Genomic DNA, 17339 nt, shown 5'->3' with positions numbered 1-17339 from the left:
GAGGGGTGGGGGATGGAAGACAACATTTTAACACGTGTTATGACCAAAGTACCACAGTCAAAGTACGATTGACCAGTGTGCAACATATAGGGTCGGATAGGACAGACGGTAAAAGAACAAACAGCAGCAGAGACCAACCACCGCTGCTACCACCTTTATTTGCTGATGTAATCAAACAGGCCACAGCTGAGTCTCAGCTCGTCCAGCAGTGACTGGTGGTGCCTGGGATGTTCGCTCATGTGTTCTTGAAAACAAAAATACAGCAGTCCCTCATGTCACGCAGGGTGAGCCTGAACCTAAATACCCCTGCACAGTCACTGCAGGTGAGGTTGGGGCCATAACTGTTCTTCTGATATCAGAAGAGTGATATCAAGCCTAACGAATTCACTAGAAGAGACGAGACGAGAAGACGACAGTAAGGATCCAGGCTCCTCTACAACACAACAAACAGGGTAAGATGTGCAATCTACGTAAGTGAGAGGCTCAAGAATCTACAGATTAGGAGATGATCAAATCTATAATTTAAGAAGAAAACATATTTGGCGATATTTCTTGTTTCACGTGTTTATATCAAAGGTTAATAGAGATTTAAGCCTCGTCATTGTGTCCCATTCATTTGGACTGGGATCACACACCAGGTGGTGCAGTTATGCTTGGAACAGGTAGGATCCGGCTTATAGAGAGCCTGTTGAAGAGTTCTACATCTAATCCAATTTACATTGGTTCTGTTTTGTACACAAACCATTATTTTGGCCTTAATAGCAGCACACTAATAAGAAAATCAGATTTCTGGTGTTAGATCACAGCAGTTTGTTTTTGCTGTTTAGAGTTCAGTACTGCAGCAACATCTGGTCTAAAAATACAGGAATTTTTAGGTCACATCTTTCAGCCCTGGTTGTTGGACCACCTTAGCTTTGACACGAGGCCGCTGTGGCTCACAGGCCTGTTCTCCATATCTGAGAGACACACACACACACACACACACGCACGCACGCACACACACACACACACACACACACACACACACACACAATCATTGTCATTACTTCAGACTGAAGATGAGAGTGTGACTGACTGCTATCTGAGCCTCAGCTTCATCTTCATCACAAGCCTGCTCATACCACAGCAACACTTCCTGGTACCAACAGCACAACACTAAACTGATGAGCCAATGACAGAAAGGCTCCATGTTTGCAGATTTACAGTATTCTTCTTCTTCTTCTTCTGGATCCATAGTGGTAGAATTGACATCACAGTTATTTCCACCTCGCTGAATCAACATCCTCTTGGCTACATAATGGTGGCATGTAAGTTTGAATGCATAATTCATATTTCACAGTGGTTCTATACATGCGGCCGCCAGATCTGATGGGGATCTGCACCACGTCACACCTGCTGGGAGGTCACTTTGGGATTTTTATGCCCTTATTTTTGTATTTTTCATGGGAGGGAGGGAGATTTAATGACATCATAGTCCCAAAATGTGAAAAACCTCCCATCTCACCACATAAATAAATCTTGCCCCCCCTGTCCTCTTTGTCCCCTTCAGATAAACAAACCAACCCACACAGATGACATCATAACCTCGTAGGCTGAGGTAAAACACTTTGTAGGATGTTGAGGATCGATTGTCACAGATGGCTTATGTGTGTGTGTTTGTGTGTGTGAGTGTTGAGTGTTTTACACAAATCAGTCTCCTGGGCTTCACCTGCCTGCTCCAGTCTAAACAGCGACACCTACCGACCAAACACTCATTGCTGAATTTGACTGACTTTCACATTAGAGAATCTCAGAGCTGTGACATCACGTGATTATTTACATGACAGCATCTTTCATTTGAATCAATACTGTAAAAACACTCACGAGATGAGATATAGGTTGGAATGGAGGTGAAGTGAAGCAGATGCAGCAGGCTTCACGCTGTCAGCCCGCACCGCACTGCGCCCCGCATCCACCCAACACACAACACACCGCCACCGAACCTTCACATGCCCCCTCTGCTCCTCATCCTCACACACTGACAGATCTGTCAGCCTCAATGCGGTAAACCCCCCAGCCCGCATACGCACAGATAGATAGATACATACATAGATGGAGATTGGGAGAGAGCGAGAGAGAGAGAGAAAGAGAGAGAGCGGGGCAGCAACAGCATAAGCAACACAGGAGAAGCAAGAGGAAGAAAGATGACATTCTTAAGGTGACACACTTACAGTCCGCAGAAACTGTATTTCATCCTCTCCTTCACCTTCAGCCATGATGAAGAGCTTCACCGGTGAGATGCTTCCGTCTGCGAAGGAATACTGGCGTCTGAGAGAGAGAGAGAGAGAGAGAGAGAGAGAGAGAGAGAGAGAGAGAGAGAGAGAGAGAGAGAGAGAGAGAGAGAGAGAGAGAGACTATGCGCAGTCAGCTCCTCTCTCATCACTGAGGAGCTGCGCAGGTGTGGACGTGTGAGCGCGCGTGCGGGAGGGAGGGCGGGTGATCGCGGCGCCCTCTTGCGGCCACTTGCGGTATATCAGCCATTACAGCCCCGCAAGCCTCAAACTGATGGAACTTGAAGAGGGTCAATCAAACAATCATTATAAACTAATATAGCCTCAAACCCCCAAATAAATAAATACGTAGACATTGCATGTTACTTCCTCTACAGCAAACTGCATGTAACGCTTCCTTCTTTCTTTAAACCCACAAGAACAAATATGAATGATTTGCAGTGATTTACCAGGGAAAAAGTGAGACTGATAACAAAACTGAAACAAAAAGAAAACATTTGTATTTGTATGATAAATTCACACCTTGTGGTTTCTGCATGTCTGTTGACAGGATCTCAAAAAGTCATTGACAGATTTCAATAAAACTTTGTGGCCAGGTTGGACAGATTGGGGAAGAAGCCATTGGCACTAGTCGGCCTGATGGTGGTGCTGTAATATCCACTTTTACATTTTGGCCAACAACTTATGTAATAGAATCAAACCCTTTTTTCCATAATTGAGTGGGTGTGGCTCATTCTTCTGAAATCAGTCTTCTCCATGAATTAGTCTACTGTAGCCTCACTTGGTGAACATGTGCACTCTCTACTTATGCAAAATAGATTTTTGTCAAGTCATATTTGGACGACTATTTGGTCTAAGTGAAGATATTGCACTCCGTAATAATGGCAAACACAATATAGTTATTTATTTGAGTTATTTTTAACAGAAATAAAAAGCAACATCACACAATTCACCTTTGAATCCAAAAAGATGAGACAATGCAGCACATCTGGGTTTTAAGACTATGAAAAAACATTAAAACGGTGAGAAGTTGTAGCAGCATTGTAAACTTTAAAAACCCACGTTTATTAAAAGGGAAACAGTGAGAGACTCTGTTATAAATAGGCTGACCCGACATAAAATAATAAATAATAAAACTATTGATGTTATCTATAATCAGCTCATCTAAATCTGTTACAATTCACCTTTGTGCTGTTGAAAGATAAAACTGCTGCTCACTGAACAATGATTAGATAAGGACTCATGTAAACATCTGTGTGTGTTTGTGTGTGTGTTTGAAATGTTTCTGCCGTTCACAGTGAGTTCAGATAAATAACAATAAACACCCCCTGGACCTTCCATTGCCTCTTTAACATCTAAAATGTAACACTTCAGGCGTTCCATGTGCGTGTGTGTGCCATTAGGCCTCTGGGTCGTAGCCCAGTATGGGAGCCATCCACCTCTCCACCTCCTCCACACTCATCTCTTTCCTCCTGGCATAGTCCTCCACCTGAGGACAGAAGAACATTCCAATCAGATCCGTCGCAAAAGCTTTGACCCTGTTTGTTCTTGCCACCACATCTTTTAACTCTTTCTAGCCTGTTGGTAGAGCATTCGCTTTTAGTGGCTGTAGATTTCAGATCTGTGGAGTTTTCAGTTCAGCAGCATATCAGAGTAACTCATCTCTCCTACACCTCCACTTTGTCCCATTTACACTCCATTTCATTGTACATGAGAACCAATAACTATTTGTTTATTTGTCCTTTAAATCCAAACTGTTTTAAAGTATCAGTAACCTGCAGACCAATGCAGTCAATGAAACTGTGAGATGGTGAAGAGTCAGACCTGCTCCTTGGTGATCTTTCCCACAGCAAAGTAATTGGCCTCAGGGTTTGAGAAATAAAGTCCAGAGACTGAGGAAGCTGGGGTCATGGCCAGGGACTCCGTCAGATTGATACCTACAAACAGACAAAGAAGGTCACAATTGCAAAAAGACAAGTGTGATGCATGAAGCGGAGAGTCACAGTGAGGTGTTGCTTTGTCTTCTGACCGGTCTTCTCCTGGACTGCAGCCAGGCTCCACATGGTGGTGTTCTCCGTGTGGTCAGGCTGGCTGGGGTATCCAGGCGCAGGTCGGATGCCCTGGTATCGAATCCTGTGCAGGTCAGCGGCCTGCAGAGTCTCATCAGAGCTGTAGCCCCACAGCTCCTTACGTACATGAGCGTGGAGCTTCTCAGCAAAGGCCTGGAGGAAGAGCAAGAGGACTCACACATAAGAATGGTTACTGACTGTCTGCTCTTCTCTACAAACATCTGTTCATGTGACCACATCCAAACTCCTCACATAGGAGCTTCAGAAAGAATAGCACATATTGGTAAACGTGCAAAACCAGTAGCAGACTACGGGACAGTTGGGATGTGAAAACAGCATGTTCCAAAAATGCGGAGTCTATGCTGACACAGCGCGAACCCTACATGTGTGAGATCAGAGCAAAGCCGTATTCAAATAAGTTTACTCATCAGTGACTATGAATAGCTTACCCGACATGCAAATGAGGCCTGTAACAGCCGTTCATGAATACATGGGATGAGGCCGCGTGATGCCATTTACCAACACGTTACATTTGCTGCTGTGTGTCATGACCCCCAAACTGGGTGGGGAAGAAGAAGCCAGGAGAGTGTTCAAGCTGAAGACCTGCAGAAATACTTGCTGGAATCATGGAATAATGTCGTAATGGTGGCAGAAGGTGTGTTGGTTTACCTCAGCGAGTCTGTCAGCCAGCGCTTTGACCATGATGCTGTTGTAGTCGTCTCCCTCGTCCAAGAACTGCTGGCTCACCTCCTCTGCTCCAAACACGCCCACAGCGAACAAACCCATGTAGTCCTGCGTGCCGCTGTCCACCGGCGCCACAAAGTCTGATAGGCACAGGTACGGCTCGGTGCTGGAACGGTCCTTTTCCAACTAGAATACGGACACACGAAGAAATAAGTATAGACACAGATGTATCATTGGTACGTCTAATCACTCTGTGTAACACATAGGAGGCTCATGTTTACCCTAGACTCTGACATGGCCACATTTACCAAGAGATTCGTTCAATGACAAACTAAATTAAGGACTGATTAAGCAACCAACCAGCCTATCCGGAAGTCAGAATTCACACGTTAACAGGCTGCCATGTCCTCACACGAGACTGTTTTGTTAGTTTCTTACGTGGTGATATCAAAATAATAGCATTCGGATCAAAGACAACGTTGCCATGGATGTTATGTCGCTGACCCAGGGTTTGGATGGATTCTCTGCTCTGTGATTTCTCTGTTGTCGCTGCAAAAACACCCGTTCCTCTGAGTAACCATTGCCTATGTCATGTCCCTCACCTGTTGCCGCAGACCGTGCAACACGCAGCATGGTTTAACGTCTCTGTTTGGTATGGCGTCCCCTTCGTATATATTGATGTCGTCGCCATCACTCTGGGCACGCCAGAAACCCACCAGGCCCCGCCCCTTCAGGCTGCAGTTGTCAATCATTTGGTTAAGGAGCCGCTGTCCGTCATCAAAAACCTGCTGAGCTTCGGCACCTGCATGAAGCAAACACGACAAACATAAGACTACTCAACACTCAGCATTTTCAATCATAAATCTTTACCGACACCATTAGTATTAAATCCATCACTGCCCTCTGCTGGCTGGTGATAGATGCTACACAGGCTGAGCAAGTACCAATAGTCTTGTCATTGAAGATCTTCGGGTAGCCTCTGTTCGGGTATTTTCCCCTCAGCTGCCAGACGTCAAAGAAAGGCTTCCAGTCGATGAAGTCCCGCAGGGCGTTCAGGTCGTACTGATCGAACACACGGGTGCCCAGGAAAGTAGGACGTACTGAAACACACGTACAGCATCGATCATTCCGTTTGTCCACGCTATATGACATAGTATGGCATATATCTTTTATATAAGCCTAGTTACCTGGCGTGGGAAGAGAAAGCCAGTCTAAATGTAAACCCTTCTCTCTGGCCTGGGAGAGAGTCAGATATCGACGATCCTGCAGGCAAACAACAGAGATACAGTGGAGCAAATTCATTTTAATAGGACAATACACACTACCGCTGGGACCGCTTTGGCTTTTCTATATTTGGGGAAGGGGGGACACCTCAGTCAGTTTTGGGAATAGTATTACTGACTAACATATCCTTTAACATAGATATAAAGTAGTCACCTCTCCTTTCTGCACCATTACCTACAGTATATTTGTATATTCAAATCCATGCTGTGCAAGCGGCAGCCAGCAACAGCAACTCCCTCTCTCTTTCTAGCCTTTAGCTATTTTTCTATTTGCGTTATGTGTTCTTTGTTGTCTAATCAGTTACGTTAGGGTTGACTGGTGATTGCCAAACATCACATTACAATGCTATAGAGAGTGGTCTCGGTTTTCCTCATTTTTGGGACTTACATTACATTACCACCCATTACAGAGGGGGGGGGGAGCAGTTGGGGGTGCCTTGCTCAGGGGCACCTCGGCAGGGACTCGAACCGGCGACCCTCCGGTTCCCAAGCGGAAGCCCTACCGTCTGAGCTAGTGCCTCCCCACACAATCTTGCACGTTCCTCTATATTCCACTAATCTTATCTTATTTTATCTTATCACTAGGGGAGACGCCTGCAGCCACCACAGATTCCCCAAGAGGTGTTAAAGCACGCATAGTCAATACCTTCAGGGAGTCATAGTGGTCCTGTCTGAGATCCTCGTACTCTTCCTTCAGGTCGTCAAAGTACTCCTCCCTCCCAGCCTCATCCAGCAGCTGGGAGCACTGGTACAAGAAGAAACAAACAGTATTCACAACAGGACAGTCTAATCCTTCACTCACTGGACTATTCTCAGCAAAGAAGTGATAATGTTGGCGCTATATCAGATACCAGTACTGGTTCTAAACTCCACGACTGTTCATTTTAACCCCTCTAGATGTTCTTACCACAACCACACTCCTGGAGGCATCCAGCACATGGATCGCAGGGGAAATGTATCGTGGTGCGATCTTCACCGCTGTGTGTATCCTACAAAACACAGATCACACATAAACAGCTGTGCCAGAAGAGGATTGTATAATATTTTTAGATATAATTGGTCATTCTATATAATCCAATAACATTACGACTCTTAACTTTAATCTTAATTTCCACATGAAACAGAAAAGCCTACTTGGATGTGGTGGCACCCCCTATCAGCAGTGGCGTGGTCATTCCCAATCTCTGCATCTCTTTGGCTACATAGATCATCTCATCAAGAGAGGGGGTGATGAGTCCAGACAAACCGATGATATCTGCAAAAAACAAAAAGATAAATATCCAAACCACTACTGTTGTTAATGTTTCTAATGAATGCTGCGTACAAAGAACCTCACAAGATACTAATTCAAGTTAAACAGCACTCAAACACTCAATAAGAAACGCTTTGACATGACCTGTTGAGAAGACCTGAAGATATCATGCAGGAAATCCCAGTCTGTGCTCAAGATCACAATTTCTCAATCAACCGTTAGTGAAGAAAGGAGAAGTTACGGTTCACGATGGTACCTGCTTTTCGTGTGATGGCCTCTCTGAGGATCTTATCGCAAGAAACCATAACACCCAGATCAATCACCCTGAAAGAAACCGCAAATCTTCATCTCAACATACTCGTACGACACGTGCACTATTGAGGAAATTACTGGGCATCGTTCCGGCTTTACCTGAAGTTGTTGCAACCGAGCACGACACCTACAATGTTTTTGCCGATATCGTGGACGTCTCCCTTCACTGTAGCCAGAACAATGGTGCCCCGATATGGATCCTGCATGGGAAAACATTAAGGAAAAGAAGAGCAGCATGAAGAGGAAGCAGATTTTCTACAGTTTTGTATTTTGGTTTGCTGTAATGTTTTTACTCTTGGAAATATCCTCCACTTCAATTTACATACAGGACATGAAAATAATACGTCACCATTATCCTCAAATTCCAAAATGACCACTGAGTACAATCAAAGGCTGTAAACTAAATCTGAACAATACAAAGTTAGATTTTATAGCAGGGCTTTACGATCCTAATGCGCTGGATATGCAAGCAAATATAAAAGCCTGGCACTCCTCACAGGCAGACAGAAAGGAGGTCTCCTAGGACAATCATAGCAATACTGACACTTGACATGGAACAAATGACACTCCTCATAGCACCCTGTCCGCCCAGCACCGCGCTTCAACAAAAATCAATCAAACTCCTTGAAGCTATGTGCCTGGAGGGGAACACACAGCAGCAAATTGACATTCTGTAACTGCCACAACTGTCACACAGCACTGGGGATGCTGCGTGCATGACAAACAGGAAATTAAGGAATGTGGGGTCAGAAGTTCTCAGATGAACGGCATGTGGGATGTATTTGGAACAAATGTGGAAACGAACCTGGAATTTCAAACCGTTATAAATATCGAAAAATAGAACAACATACACATTTCACGTATTTTGTAGGAGACGTACCACTTCCTCAACTGACCCTGAGGCCGCCATCATCTCCGCCCTCTCCTTCTCCATGAAGGGAATCAGGTAGCTCACTGCCTTCTTCATCACACGAGCTGATTTAATCACCTTGAAAACAACAGTGGACCTTGCATCACAATCAAGTTTTACATGCGCAATAACACTGTGATTCTCAACTGATTAAGGATGTCAATGTAGGCACTGCACCTGTGGCAGGAACATCTTTCCAGCTCCGAAGAGATCTCCCACCACCTTCATGCCGTTCATCAGGGGGCCCTCGATGATGTTGAGGGGTCGGGGGTACTTGTCGACTTGAACTCGACACTCCTCTACATCTACCACCACATACTTATCTATTCCCTGCACAGCAACATACAGACAACAAGATCACAGCAGCAGCATTTTAAAAGAAAGAGGACAAAATGAGAGTCTGGCTGTATTTAAAAGAGACTCCCTTAGCAACAACTTAACCTGATTTAATTTAAACTATTTTATTCATTGGACATAGGGCTCGTCATCCTACCTTTATAAGTGCATACTCCAGCCTTTCCTGCACACTCCAATCCCTCCACTCCTCTGTTTGGACCACACTCTTCACGCCTCTTGCATTATTCTGTATAGAGTGGGAAGGGCGAGGTTTCAGATTTTCCTCCATAATTACATAACCAGTGCTTGGTGTCTGTATGGGCTCACGGTGCACGTGTGTGTGTGTGTGTGTGTGTGTGTGTGTGTGTGTGTGTGTGTGTGTGTGTGTGTGTGTGTGTGTGTGTGTGTGTGTGTGTGTGTGTGTGTGTGTGTGTGCGTTGAGTGTGTGTATCTATACCTGTGCATAGGCCAGTAGTTTCTCCGTGGCGTCTGCATCTCTATTCCAGATCAGGTTTTCACACAGTAACAGCAGCTCTTTATTGATGTCATCGTACACCGGCAGGTTTCCAGCATTCACTATCCCCATGTCCATACCGTCCTGGGATGTGAACGACACTAATGACACTGATTGTGCGGCTCAGTGTGTGTGTGTGTGTGTGACTTTGTTAGGCTGTTCATAAACCCTCATGTGCTGCACTTAGTGGTTTGCATGTTGCTCACCAGGTGTCAGTGTGTACCTTGATGGCTTGGTAGAGAAACGCTCCGTGCATGGCTTCTCTGATCACCTCCATTCCTCTGAAAGAGAAGGACAGATTGGACAGTCCTCCACTTACCCTGGCCCCTGGCAATGTCTCCTACACGCACACACAAGCACAAACACACACAAGTTCATGGAAGTATCTTAGCTCCTAGCACCCAAACTCCACCAGGACGCATTATAGAATTATTTATCCGGCCGGTAATGTAATGGGAGATGTAAGTATTCTATTTATTTATTTCTATTATAATACCAGAATCCTAAAAGTCTTTGTTTGACTTGGAATTGGCAATCCTTCTAAATTAGAACCACACAAATTGGAGTTTGTCCCGATAGGTAATTTTATCATATGGAGTCAGATAAACAAAGTCATGTGATTCTGTATGAGAATAACTTCACAGTGCCGCCTGGAGATCTAAACCACGCCTATCCTGTTTTCATCTGGACACCGTCATTTGGACCAGGAGCGAGACCTTCTCAGGGTGATTTGTGTTTCAAAATATGTGAGTAATATTTGAATCAAGTACAGTGCTACTGGATACTGACGTTACCTTTATAGCCTTGGTGGCCCTGATGAAGTTCACAGCGTATTCATTATGCTCCTCCATCCCAGTGCCGATGGTGAGGACGTTGGGATCGAAAATGATGTCATTGGGGTCAAATCCCACTTTGCTGACCAGCAGGTTGTAGGCGCGAGTACAGATTTCCACTTTGCGTTCTGTATCTGCGGCCTAGAGAAGAAAGAAAGATGTCAGCCTGTGTGTGTGTGTGTGTGTGTGTGTGTGTGTGCGTGTGCGTGTGCGTGAGATAGAGCCTGTTTGTGTCCTCACTTGTCCCATCTCATCAAAGGCCATCACCACCACTGCAGCTCCGTAGCGCTTCACGGTCGCGGCTCTGAGCAGGAACTCCTCTTCCCCTTCCTTTAGACTGATACTGTTGACGATACACTTCCCCTGACAGCACTTCAGCCCCGCCTCAATCACTGAGAAGTTAGATGAGTCAATACACAGAGGAACCTATGGAGGATAAGACAAAAACAACACACCACAGTGAAAAACAACCACGCAAAATGAAATATGACCAGGCCTAGGACATACAGAAGTTTAAGTATGTGATATGATAAACCAAATGATGGATGGATGCTTATGTTTCATTTTCTTTTAACATATAATTTCATACTCTTGCAATGTCTGGCTCAGAAGCAATGAGGTTACAAAATCTGGTCATGGCTGCTGGTCCCTCCAGCATCCCTTCATCCATGTTAATATCCAGGACCTGGGCTCCCATCTCCACCTGGGCCTTAGCGATGCTTAGTGCTTCCTGGATAGGATTACGGAATCATTCACTTTGTGAAACTAAGTGAAATAAATACTTTTCTCTTTAGAACGCAAAGGAAAAATCTGCCTCACCTCATAGTTTCCTGCCATGATGAACCGAGCAAACCTGCGTGAGCCGGCTACATTACAGCGCTCACCAATGTTTACAAAGTTGGTGTAAGGTCCAACCCTGAAAGGCTCCAACCCTAGAAATCAGAGACATTTCAACTTCATGGGTCAATCGAGTGCTAGATTCTCACTTGTCAAACGACAGACTGTCCCTGACCCGGCCCAAAACTCTCCAGGAAGACAAGGAAGGCCTCCCAAAAACCATACAAATCAGAGGTGGGAAAATATAAAAAATATATCAGCAGATGAATAAAATGAACAAGAGAGAGAAAGAAAGAAAGAAAGAGAAAGCGAGAGACAGACAGACAGACAAGAATAGGTGTAGTTACCTGTGAGCAGCATGTAGTCTTGATAAATGTCAGCAACAGGCAGACGTGGCTTACAGTGTTTAACTGCTGCAGATATGGCACTGTGGTCAGAGGACAAACATCCGAGGAAGAGTGGTGCGTTGAGATAATAATTGTAAAAGAATAATAAAAGAAAGCATCAGCCTCGTCATATCAAACAAAACCGACACTATGAACATCATTTCCACTCGTAATACTACACAGACCGACACTGCTCCTTCTCGTACTGTGACTGGAGTGATCGTACATGACTGACCTGATGTGTGCTGGAGTTGTCCCACAGCAGCCTCCCACGATGTTTACCAGCCTGTCCACAGCAAACTCCTACACACAGACACACACACATTTGTTACCAAAGACAATTGCGAACAGAAATAGTCAGGCAGACGGATTGATATCGAGTGTTTTACTATCTTCATCTGATTGCACAACGATGATATCTTGTCCGATACAACCGATCCAAACAAACCTTTAAATTTGATGCGGTTATTTCTGGCGTCTCATCATAGCCTCCAAAGGTGTTGGGGAGACCTAATAGAAAAAGACATCCAGATGATCCATGATGACCTTCAGTAGATGACCAACAATGGGCCTCACCAAGTGGGGAATGTCAGGGTTTAACTGGTTTACCTGCATTAGGATAACAGATGATGAAAGCTTTGGTGCTTTTTCCAATAGCCTCGATGAACGGCCTCATCTCAGTCGCTCCTAAGGCACAATTCAGACCGATACTACGACACGGAACGACAAAATCAGTAAGAAATTAAAATTCAATTACTCAATCATGAACAACCCTGAAGTAATTATTGATTAATCAAGAATTTAATAAATGGAATACTGCTACAAAGAAAGGAACATCCTTATCGAGGAACTGTAATTCAGAATAACACAGTAACAGGACTGCATCACTGTCATGCTCTCAAAGTCATAATAAAGACAATTAGAATGACTGCTAACTCACCATAGTGGTTTAGCGTGGGACACACTCACTACGAAGGCCTCCCCCGTCTGGCCGGACAAAGTGCGACCACTCCGATCAACTATGGTCCCCGAGATCTGAAAAAAAACGAGGAGAACGGTGTTGACACTGCTCAGCTACACAATGCAGAACTCACCATCCGTTTAAGATTAGTATATTATATAGAATTTTGTTTGGAAGTCTTTGGACAGTAATGTATTTTGCACTGTATGACAGATTAAATAATATTGTTCCTGCCTTTGCTTTTCTGTCTGCACCTCCCTCTTTGTTTGGCTGTGTTTGTGGGGAGTCTCCCCTTTGTGGGTTTGTTTGATCCCAGATTCAAAAAAAGTTGTGTTCTGTTTTCCTTTGTCCCCTGCTGGATCATCGTTTGTTGTACCCTTCTCAGTTCCTTGTGACCTGAAATGTCTCTCGCCGTGTTTCCTGTTTTGGATGCTGCCTCTGATATCAGATTCCCTGCATAATTGTTTCTTGTTTGTCTAGTTGACCTGTGATGAGTTTGAGTTCCAGTCCAGTTTACTGTTGTTGTTCTTCATGAGTTTTCTTTATTTTCTCCTGCGTAATAGATGTCATTCCTAGTTGGCATCTCTTTAAAATGTACTTAGATGGCTTCTTATTAATTTGTTGCCTGTGTTTTCACTTGTAGTTGTTTGTAGGAGGAAACGCACAGCATGTCTAGTGCCGTAGATATCACAATCAGAAAAGCTACACTGAATCCTCAACATTCCCGTTTCAGGATAACTTACTGCTACCTTGGCCTCTGACCTACTTGGCTATGCTGTGGCTGTGGTTTAAGGGTTAAAGTTCAGTGGCTGTGAAGAAAGTGAAGCTGGTACTATCTATTAACTTGGGCTGCTTCATCAATCATTGGACACTTTCCTCTCTGGCGTTTAGCCTAATTCCCCACATAAGGACAAAAGCAGGGCTTAACCAAATGCTCATAACATTTTGGACATGAAGTCATTCAAAGCACTCGTCATTCATAATTTCTAAAATATCAGACATTTGATACGTACAAATATTGGTGTTCGTTCATAGTCCTTTTCAAACAGCAGGTCAATGGCAAACAAAGCTGCCTGTCAGGAAACAAAAGTCACAGCATGAATGTAGACAGGACTTGGAGCATTCACCGGGCAAATTGTTTGAAGACAGACATTGTGAACCGTCAGAAGAGTATTACCTTGGCATTGGCAGTGTCAAAAATGGTTTCAACCAACAGTAGGTCTGCTCCTCCATCTAATAAGCCCCTGGTCTGCTCTGAGTAGGCCTCTACCAAGTCATCAAACGCTAGGGAGGACACACAGACACACAGAACAGGCCTCAGTAAATAATGAGCATTTACTATTCATTTCCATGCTGGTTCATTATTATGCATTCCGGTTCTTGTTATGACTGCCGGAGTAGAACCACCTTTATCAATAACCTTACCGTGTTCAAGAAAAGAGAAAAGTTGAAACTTACTGACGTTCCTGTAGTCCGGTCGCTCCACAGAGGGTGACACAGATAGAGTTTTATTTGTGGGACCCAGCGCTCCGGCCACATACCGTTTACTACCTGTTAACATGATACATGTTAATGTCACACAAACTGACCTCTGGGTGAAAAGTTACTTCACATTTCTCCAATTCAACACAGTTCCACGAGACATGTTACGCAACAAGCTCCTTCAGTTTACAAAAAAAGGATGAGCTCACCCGTTAGTTTGGTTACATCGTCAGCAGCCCTCCTGGCCAGCTCTGCCGACTCTCTGTTCAGACGATACGCCTGCACAACAAACGCACAGAAACACAATCAGTCAGTTTCTTCGCCTTCATCACAGCTTCATAAATAACAATGACAATAATAAAGTGTAGGTATTTAATAGCACTCTGTATTAGACTGTTGTTCCTACCATGCCTTCCAGTCCATAGTCTGCCTGGGCGATGGCAGTGCTGCTGAACGTGTTGGTCTCTATGATGTCAGCACCGGCCAGAAGGTAATCCTGTAAACACAGAAGAGAAAATGCATGTTTCCTTAAAATAACTAAACATTTTCAATCCAAACAAGTAGGAGGTTATCCATAATAGAGCAGGATATTCTCTAGGGCTTCGTACTGAAGCTCATAAGCCAAAGCTGAGTGCTTACTTATACATGAATGAAGTCATAATACAGATATCATCACCAAGGCTGTTTGGCCATGTTTTGTGACTTATGGGTAAATAAAAACCAATTTACTGCACTGTCTCCTCTATGATGGTATATGTGAAAAATGTGTGTGTGTGTGTTTAGCTGTTAACTGAGAGGTTGGTGGTTTGAGCTCACCCAGGGACTACTGTTCTCCTTTAAGTTAACCCTGCTTTCCACTCAACACAGCGACATTCTCTGGTTGAGTTGAGAGCTCACTGGCAATAACATTCATTGTGTAAACAATAAGAGTTCACAAAGAAGGATAAGAGAAAAAGACAGAAGAGAAAGGAAATCAAAAGCTTGCACGTCCCTGGGTGGGCTCGAACCACCAACCTTTCGGTTAACAGCCGAACGCGCTAACCGATTGCGCCACAGAGACATCCACCCACTGTCCTGGACACACTTAGCTCTTTGTTGCACAGCAGAGCAAAGGCGGGGGAGGGGCAGTGCTGACAGGGAAACTCACCCTTAAACTGACACGCTCACTTAGTAGAGCATAAAACCCTTCGTCTGGGCTTTGACCCCTTTTGAACCCACATTGTGAATGAGTGCTGTTGCAGTTTGTTGTTCACCTTGTGTATTTTGTAAATGATATCGGGCTTTGTAATGCTGAGGACGTCGTTGTTGCCCTTTAAAGGCAGATGGTGATCTTTCAGCTCCTCTCCTCTGAAATCCTCCTCCTCCAGCTGATACTGTTGGATCATGGTACCCATGGCCCCATCGAGGACCATAATCCTTTGCTGCAGCACCGCTCGTAACTCATCCTCCAATAGACATCTGGAGTCTAGAAAGAGATTGAAAGGCAGGAAAGGAGACAGCTGTTTAGAATGAGGCAGAAAAACTTCACAAAGACATAAAGGTGTGTGAATATTTAATCAGAAAGGAGAGAATTTATTTAGTTAAATGAAAAAAGGAGGAATGCTTCTACTTCATCTAGTACATAATTATATACTATAAAATGACTATAAAATGGTAAAGATCCATAAATATTAATACAATACAGTGTTTTGGCAAAATTGTGAAGGCCCTGAAGAAATCAAAAGGCATGGCTGCACTTTGACACACTGTGAGCTCAGGGCTCAAGTCAATAACTTTTTTGCCAATGGGCAATGAGGATGAGGAGTTTGTTCAGCCAAAAGGCACAAGCTCCTTCAGCCTCCAGCTTCAAAGCACCGGGATTCAGGTTCCGCAACTACTTGGCAGCCAGTGCTTCCTAATACCTCAGGGACTTCTCACAATATGAAACAGTAACATTACCACTGTGAATATGTCAAGGTTTTTGCTGTCAATGTGTTGTTTTTACTTATTATTCCTTTATCATTAATATATTAGATTAGTTGGTGCAAGTTATCTTTGAGGTGCAGCTCAATAAATAAGAATGTAGTTGAAAAGTTCATTTATTTCAGTAATTCAATTCAAAAGGTGAAACTCTGATATATTATAGATTTATTGCACACAAAGTGAAATATTTCAAGCCTATATTTGTTTTCATTTTGATGATCATGGCTTATAGCTCATGAAAACCCCAAATTCAGTATCTCAGAAAATTTGAAGATTGTAGAAAAAGTTCAATGTTGTAGACGCACGGTGTCACACTCTTTACTTTACTTTACTGTGTTTGTATTGTCGTTGTTTTTTAGAAATTAGCTACTAGGGAAGTATGGAACAGCTTCGGAACTGGTGCATATCATCTGTCCTCTGGTGAATTTAATACTTTAGCAAATGGTCCCTAACAAAAAATAAATAATATAAGAAATAAGATTGAGTCACATTCCACAGTCACTCTCTCTTGTTGCAACCTGACAGAAGTGAGCTACTCCCACTGTGTCTACATACAGACCGTGCAAACAATGTCAAACTTTACTAAGGACTTGAAATTAATGAAAATGAAAATATTAACTGATTAACTGACGTAAAATACAGCTTAGTGATGGAAACTCAGCTTCAGTTGCAGGCATAGCTGAAAACAATTAACATCTAGATAACTTTTAAAGGAATATCTTTACCATTTGTCCAAGTATGTTGCACTATATATAAAGTAGTATTTGGTATGAAAATGGCCGTCATGTGTAATCAAGTGACTCTTCAACCAGCTAAGTGTGAACCTCTCAGCTCACTCAGCTCCTCTGACCTGTTGAGCTCTCATCACTAATGCAGCAACAACAACAAACTAGGGAGTTACATCGGCCATTGCTCGTCGGCAGACTCTGACACACTAACACACACACGTAGTTTAACAGTTCAACTGAGCGGCACTAAATTGGATTAAACACCAAGGACAACAACCTCACAAACTTTGGCAAACTATACACAGTTAAAACATGCATTTACCTGCTTGCGCCCGGAGCTTGTGGGTAGCATTGGTGGGAACCATGTTGGAAAAGGGAGAGCCTGGAATGACGGGAGCTCAGGGTTTGAGCCCGCACACAGAGTGGGGAGAAGTTTAACAACGCACGTTGACTTCCCGCCACAAACTCTGACCGAACTTCCGCTTCTACCCTACGCAATAAAACACCCCAAACAGAGTAA

General features: G+C 43.9%; 1 protein-coding gene and 1 non-coding gene across 3 annotated transcripts; both read right to left on the bottom strand.

Moving 5' to 3' along the window:
* Window positions 1-3219: 3219 nt before the first annotated feature.
* mtr (5-methyltetrahydrofolate-homocysteine methyltransferase) lies at window positions 3220-17234 on the bottom strand. 2 transcript variants are annotated; one of them, XR_012963615.1, is made up of 34 exons: window positions 17142-17234; window positions 15383-15594; window positions 14536-14625; window positions 14339-14408; window positions 14106-14198; window positions 13825-13931; window positions 13661-13720; window positions 12627-12721; window positions 12296-12396; window positions 12135-12196; window positions 11922-11989; window positions 11648-11727; window positions 11283-11395; window positions 11053-11193; window positions 10704-10889; window positions 10425-10604; window positions 9854-9970; window positions 9574-9714; window positions 9274-9363; window positions 8958-9110; window positions 8751-8858; window positions 7970-8070; window positions 7815-7882; window positions 7441-7561; window positions 7214-7295; window positions 6953-7051; window positions 6211-6286; window positions 5968-6123; window positions 5626-5825; window positions 5009-5209; window positions 4300-4492; window positions 4095-4207; window positions 3361-3759; window positions 3220-3318 (listed from the first exon to the last, which is right to left on the bottom strand). XR_012963615.1 is itself a non-coding variant. In XM_076149669.1 (33 exons), exons 1-33 carry the CDS (start codon window positions 17182-17184, stop codon window positions 3670-3672), a joined length of 3810 nt encoding a protein of 1269 aa, XP_076005784.1. In that variant the 5' UTR covers window positions 17185-17234; the 3' UTR covers window positions 3220-3669. The 2 variants fall into 2 exon arrangements, 1 of the variants encoding a protein (XP_076005784.1); XM_076149669.1 differs by having other exon boundaries at window positions 3220-3759.
* Window positions 15116-15189, bottom strand: trnan-guu (transfer RNA asparagine (anticodon GUU)). Its single transcript has one exon. It is a non-coding gene; the product is annotated as a tRNA-Asn (tRNA).
* Window positions 17235-17339: the final 105 nt, after the last annotated feature.

This window comes from Genypterus blacodes, unplaced genomic scaffold (assembly GCF_046128005.1).
Source record: "Genypterus blacodes isolate CSIRO-AG114 ecotype Tasmania unplaced genomic scaffold, CSIRO-AGI_Gbla_v1 ptg000046l_1, whole genome shotgun sequence".
In the NCBI taxonomy this organism is placed as follows: domain Eukaryota; kingdom Metazoa; phylum Chordata; class Actinopteri; order Ophidiiformes; family Ophidiidae; genus Genypterus; species Genypterus blacodes.
This window is presented reverse-complemented; position numbering and strand designations above follow the sequence as displayed.

Coding starts and splice junctions, on each gene's coding strand:
- mtr (XM_076149669.1), bottom strand. CDS start 17,184: ATGGTTCCCACCAATGCTACCCACAAGCTCCGGGCGCAAGCAG. Junction 15,595..17,141: donor CAAGCTCCGGGCGCAAGCAG/GTAAATGCATGT, acceptor ATCTCTTTCTAG/ACTCCAGATGTCTATTGGAG. Junction 10,605..10,703: donor CCTTTGATGAGATGGGACAA/GTGAGGACACAA, acceptor TTTCTTCTCTAG/GCCGCAGATACAGAACGCAA.